This window comes from Nelumbo nucifera, chromosome 1 (assembly GCF_055504915.1).
Source record: "Nelumbo nucifera cultivar China Antique chromosome 1, China Antique-T2T, whole genome shotgun sequence".
Lineage (NCBI taxonomy): Eukaryota > Viridiplantae > Streptophyta > Magnoliopsida > Proteales > Nelumbonaceae > Nelumbo > Nelumbo nucifera.
In genome coordinates, this window is record NC_142649.1 from 122,471,041 (window position 1) to 122,477,384 (window position 6,344).

At 38.1% G+C, this 6,344-nt stretch overlaps 1 protein-coding gene across 1 annotated transcript; it reads left to right on the plus strand.

Annotated features, from left to right (window-relative positions):
• Positions 1 to 1,126: 1,126 nt before the first annotated feature.
• On the plus strand, positions 1,127 to 6,002 carry LOC104611636 (uncharacterized). Its single transcript, XM_010278777.3, has 3 exons — positions 1,127 to 1,367; positions 5,412 to 5,473; positions 5,596 to 6,002. Exons 1-3 carry the CDS (start codon positions 1,283 to 1,285, stop codon positions 5,791 to 5,793), a joined length of 345 nt encoding a protein of 114 aa, XP_010277079.1. The 5' UTR covers positions 1,127 to 1,282; the 3' UTR covers positions 5,794 to 6,002.
• The last annotated feature ends 342 nt before the right edge of the window (positions 6,003 to 6,344 follow it).

Here is a 6,344-nt window from a genome sequence, read left to right on the forward strand (position 1 = left end):
GAAAATTGGTCACTCTCACTATAGTGCAATTTAGATTGTGATCGGATATACATAGACACCATTTAATTAGAAATGTCATGGAGCTCCATCTTCAATTTTGCTGATAAATAAAGTCCATGCATTGCACGGGTCTTGATTAGTAGTAGATAAATGCAAAAGGATCACAAGGGAAGGTGGCTGTGAGGCTCTGAGATGGTATACAATTACATTCATAGAAAAGACAACCAGGCTGCAGATTGGTTAGCAAATGAAGGTCATAAGGGGGTATTTTTCCACATTGGGTGTAAATCTATCTCATAACTTGATGAAGCCTTCTTTGAAGTTTGATAATTGGTTTGATAATTGTAAACAACACTGCTAAAATTTCAAGCATAATTGTAAACAGACTCCTTTGTTATAATCCTCTGATAAGAGGCACAAATATCTGAAATACTAGAGTTATTAGACATGAAAGGGCCATAAGCGTAAGCCCATAAGGCCATAACCATTAACCAAACTGTTCCTGCTACCAATTTGAGGTGTTATTAATATTATCATCTTGAACAATGTTGCCACTTGAGCACTTCCCATAAAAACATGCTTGCGTGATCCAGCGTCCAAACGAGCATTTAAGCCAGATAATTGATGTAAAGGTGTCTCGCATCACGAGACAGTTGTCATTTTTTTTTGTATTTGGCTCCAAAAAACAAAATTTTTGTATTTTAAGCGATTACTCCCACGGTTCAAAACACAACTCCGAGGTGGCTCCGTTCCGTAGAGTCAATAACGGAGAAAGAAGCAAGAAGAGTGACGTGCCTACGGCCAAATGCTCCCTCAGTCCCTCTCAATCTAAGAGGCTCGTTTTACACCATAGCCAACATTCAATTTTCTTTCACGCGCGCCCTCTCTTCTCTCCACCAAATTACAACTCTGGAGTCTGGACAAACCTCTATATCTCCATTAAAGACCGATATTAAATGAGAGAGAGAAAGAAGATCTCGTATTTCTATTGTTTTGAACATTTTTGACTGACACATTAAAAAAATTCTGACATGGGTTTCTATGAACTCCGCTCGTCTCCACGTGTATTCTGGGAGAGAGAGAAAGAGAGAGAGAGAGAGTCTTTTTGAGTTTTTTTCCCCTGGAGGAAACTTTCGTCGGTTGCGTTTTGTTACTTAAGGAGTGAGCGGTTGAGTGCCGACTGCCGAGAGAGCACTCATTGTGAGAGAAAAGTTGTCTGAACTCTGAAGAACTCCGTTTCGTGTTTTGGCTTTTGAGGAAAAAGTGGGATTTACATTGAGTAATGAAGACTTTTGGGTCCTGGGTTCTTGTTACATTGGCTGGAATAGCATTGATGTTCTTCGCCTTCACCAGCAGCTCCGTCTATGGTATCTCTCTCTCTCTCTCTGATGTTCCCTTTCCATGTATATTGTACTGGCATTAAATAGAAAGCTTTCACCTTGTTGGCTAGTTCTACTAAGAGAATGTTTTTAGTTGATTGGATTGGAGTTTCTTTGGTACTACTTCATTGAAGTCGTCTGCTATAGCCTTTTGTTTTATTGTTGCCTACTTCTGATTGAATCTCATTTCTGATTTGCTTCCGTATTAAGCTGCGGTTTTGAGAAGGAAAATGGTGAGGTTAGCTTGGATGCCTGAGAACAAGCTGGGGGAACTATTACTTACCCTGCATTTAGACCGATAAGGGGAGATTCCAAATAGACCCACCTCCATGAAAACGTAAAATTTTATTCTCTATGAGGTTCCAGTGCTCAACTTTCTGCATTTAGCTATTTGATACCTCTTATGTAATTTCTGAATTCAAAACTGCTGAAACAACAGTTGTTGAGTTTATGTATGTGTTTGTGTGTTCTGCATTTACCTATTTGGCGCCTCTTATGTAAGTTCTGAATTCAGAACTGCTGAAACAACAGTTATTAAGTTTGTGTGTGTGTGTGAGAGAGAGAGAGAGAGAGAGGGAGAGAGAGAGGAAGGGGGTTGTGTAATTCCTGTTTTGCATAATTTCATAATTATCTGGTTATTGTTCTGTGAAGGAAAATTAGATTACTCTTTTATTATCTTTCCCCCTTCTTCTAATCGTTTTCGGTGTTTACATGCAATTTCTGGTGACAGAGTACCACCTCAAACTTTCAAAGCAAAGTATAACCCAAGAAAGGTACATGGGACTATGGGAGTTGAGATCTTCTAGTAAGCTCTGGTGAACCAAAAGGGATGGCATTTATCCCACTTTGGTCGGGGAATCAATTTTGTATGGGAGTGGATACGTGTGTGGGATGATTTAGTAACTAAAACCTTTGAGTAAACTACTTATACCAACCCTTGGGGTTTCATTGCCACCCCTCAAGTTTACTTAGGGGATGTTTGGAACCGTGGCCGTTTTTCAAAAAAACAGTGCCACGTCGGATCCACATAGGCGTTTCAACAAATGCCCATGTATCTCATTGTTTGGTTCAGCTGATTGTTAAAAAATCAGGCATGCCTCGAAAATTGGGACCCCACCGATGAATTTGGCGTTTCATGCATCGGTGAACCGTTTCCCCCAGCAGTTGACTGATGTGTATCCTATGTGGTGCTTACCTGTTAGTACATACATGAAAAACGATGATGAAAATCACCTTACCAAACAGTATATTGTTGCTCACTGCCTACATGGCAGAAGCGTTTTTTTGTGAAAAACGGGTCTTGGAAGCATGGGCGTTTTTTCTTGAAAATTGGTCCCAAAAGCACCCACGCTTCCAAACACCACCTTAATAACTTGACCCACTTCGACCACAAAACTACAGTGGTTTGCTTATGGAAAAGACAGAAATATACATTTTACCAAAGTGCTTTTAACAATGAAATACTAGTTTTTGCCTCTAAAATATATTTTAAAATTTACAAGCACTAATTACTGTTTTGTATATCAAGATTTTATTTTATTTTTCTTGAATCTGTATTCAATTGTTCGTTCACACTTTAACTGGTGGAAAAATTTTGTCCCTTCAAGAAGTATAAATGATACAATATACAAGAAAGTGCCAAATAAAAGGTAAAATAGACCTAAAGTTTTTAATGTCAACCGAAATCTTTCTGTCACTGAAACTAAAAGGGGTTAGTAAATTAATAGGTAAACCCAATGAGAGGTACTAGTATTTGACCAAAACCTCAGGGGAGGTATAAGTAATTTACCTTTGCATTGCAAGAAAATGTGCTATCATGATTGATGGTAGAGAAATGCCCACTGAAGCTTCAGTAGAGGATACAGATTTGGTATATGAAATGTGCTTGTATTATGGGTCTGCATCCAGAAGGACTGTGCATAATGAAATTGGTCGTGTTCTGGAGCATTGGTTCATTTCTTGGGCTTTAGGAACAAGAACTGATTGATGTGGGGGGCTGGGGGGTCCTATGGTCCTGAGTTCTGTAACTTCACTTACATGGTTTTCTATGTTCTCAATGTCCCCTAATTCAAGTGTGTATGGTTTTAGTATATACAACTTTTTAAGGAGTTCTAATCACAGTTTCAGTAACCACCAGTATCAATCAAGCCATCAAGTAATGTGATGCAAATGATTTCAGAACTTGGCAAGAGTTCTATTCTTCATTATAAAAATAAGTTTCAGTAAGCTAATCACATATAGCTGTATCCCTGACGTTCATCTTCAACAAATTCTACTCCCATGAGGTTTAAATGTTCATATATAGTAGAGGCTATAGCAGCCTAAACCAAAGTTTGTCTTTTTGAATCCTCTATGGGAACAAGGTGATACAGGGAAGTCAAAGCCACTGTATGTACTATGGAGAGACGGAGGTGAACTCATAAAGTTGTCCTTGAGGGGCCAGTGTACAGAAAAGTAAAGTGCCTTCATGTGTGTTTGTGTGCATACGGGGTGAGCATGGGGGTGGCCCCCTGCTTCTGCCCGTGCAGAGAAGAACATGAACTTGACTCCTTAAATGAAGGGCCATTGCCCAACAATGGACCTGGTATATTGGGTCTAGGGAAGGGTACACTGGATATGAACATCCTTGTCTTTGACCCTTGACTTAAATGATCTATCTAAATATTTTGCTGGACCTCTGAAAGAAAACCCAATATAACTGACAGTTATGGATCTTGATGAATTGGTTGAATATATAAATAAATTCAAGGCTCACCAAATATTTTATAGCTGTTGATTATGATTTTTGGTGAATTGGTTGAATACATAAACAAATTGTCTACAACTACTACATGAAATACTACCATCCATTTTATATTCACTGTATAAAATATCTAGTGCATGGCAAGTGACATTCATAAATATATATCTGTTACAGTGAGCTGCACACTTGCTCCTGGTCACTAATTTGAGTGGATATTGAAGCAAAGTAGCGTGTTGTAATTGAGTCAATGAAATAGTATTCTAAACTTTTCTTTTGATCTTAGTTCAGGAGATCACCTTTATCTCTTTATGGTTTATGAGCTGAAACTAGTTTTAGTGGAGATCTTGGGGCAGGTGCAAATTTTAGTTTCTTTTGGGTTGCTAATCTCTTTCTATAATTGGTATCCTATAAATGTCATTGGAAACTGGAAACCTACAAGTTACATTCTTGAGTAAGAGTTTGCACTTCTCAATTCTGGCGCTGATTGAAGACTTGCCATTTTTCTTTTATATAAAACTAGAACCATCACTTTTTCCAATGTGATTATTACCACCTGTTAATAACACCGTAGCCCCACTGTTTATACTCCATTAGACAAGTTCCATTGTTTTCCATTCCAAAGTATCTAAAAACTCCTTTTGAATCTATGTTTAACCAGAGACAAAAAATATTCTCCTTTTTTCTTTCATCTAAGAGCAGAACTACCACATTTTCATAATGTGATAAATGACCATATTAATAGTGTCATCTCTCCTGTCCTCTCTTCTCCTTTATTGGATGCGAACTGCTATTGTCTACTTCCTTTTCTCCTCCACTAAAAACTCCCTGTGAATCTATTATTCAAGGAACCCCCAAAATATCATCTGCCTTCACTTCCTCTTTACCTGAATCCAACCAAAATTTAAAACTGCGTAGGGCAAAAATCTCCCATCTTTGGATGCCCCCTTTGAGTTGTCATGGTTGAGTCCATGCTCAGTGGGGGAGATGGTGCTTGTGGCCTGGTCCTCTGCCTTCACTTCCATTTTTGTAACTGAATCTAACCAAAATTTAAAAGCTACAACATGCAAAAGTTCCTATCTTTGGATGCTCCCTCTGAGTTGTCATGGTTGAGTGCATGCTCAATTGTAGATGGTGCTTGTGCCTGATCCTGAGGTCATAAACCATTCTGAGGTCATGGTTGAGTTCTAAAACTTGGTATGTGGTATTATGCTATGAAATTACAATTCATACCATTTCTTGTCTTGACTCACCCTATTTACCAAGTCCACTAAGGCTGCACTGAAATCCAGGTAAGGTCTCACCAAGCCATGGGGATACTATGATGGTGTTTTCATCTTACAGGAAATTGAAGGTAAATATTTCAGTCTATGTTGGCTAAAAAGGCCATAGATCTGCATTTTTTCATTAAATAATATGCCATTGGGAATTTTTTTGCTGATTTAGATATGGTTCTTTTTTCTATGTTATTTGCAGGATGAAAACTATAGTCCAAGCAAGAGGAAAAACTTGGGAAATTTGAACCTGGAAGATTATGGTCATCTTGATCCGCCTCCAAGTTCAAGTTCAAGGGAGACTATAAAATCTGGACCAATTGAGTATGGAACTCCTGTTATTCCATATATTCCAAAGCGAGCACCCCCAAGTCCTCCAAAGGACAATATGTCTCCTTAACCCACTTAGAACATCCTGGATTCTCGAATGACCTGAGATCATTCCACACCAGTGGATATGCTTAAGCTAAATAATATAGTAGCATAATATTTAGGTGATTTAGCACTAGCAGTTTCTTTTATCAAGCTTTACATAGTCTGTATGCAGGAGATTATCAATATATGTGGTGTTTCTTTTCCTCTTTATTTAATATATATTATTTTTTTCCAGTTGATGTCCTGCCTGGCATGTAAATTTTCCAGTTGATGATGACCCTCTGAAATTCAAGGGGTCATCATCATTGTTGTTCTCATCTCTATCGTTTTGATCATTACATCCTATCATCATCTTGAGTTTAATTTTTTTTTATGAGTAAATATGTATTTTATTAAAATTCAGATTGTAATCAGTTTATACAACTTGATGATGGGACTGATGATCCCCTTTCATCACTCTATTCACCCCTCATTACAGTGTAGCCCAAAATAAGTGCTGTCTCAAAGCCCCTTGTTTTGTTAATCCATCAGCTAGCCCATTTGCACTTCTCCACTTTCCTAATCACATGTTTAAAC

Excerpts from the sequence above, each read along its gene's own strand:
- LOC104611636 (XM_010278777.3), top strand. The coding sequence starts at position 1,283 with ATGAAGACTTTTGGGTCCTGGGTTCTTGTTACATTGGCTGGAATAGCA. Across the intron at positions 1,368-5,411 it reads CACCAGCAGCTCCGTCTATG|GTAAGGTCTCACCAAGCCAT; the intron begins GTATCTCTCTCT and ends ACTGAAATCCAG. Across the intron at positions 5,474-5,595 it reads CATCTTACAGGAAATTGAAG|GATGAAAACTATAGTCCAAG; the intron begins GTAAATATTTCA and ends TGTTATTTGCAG.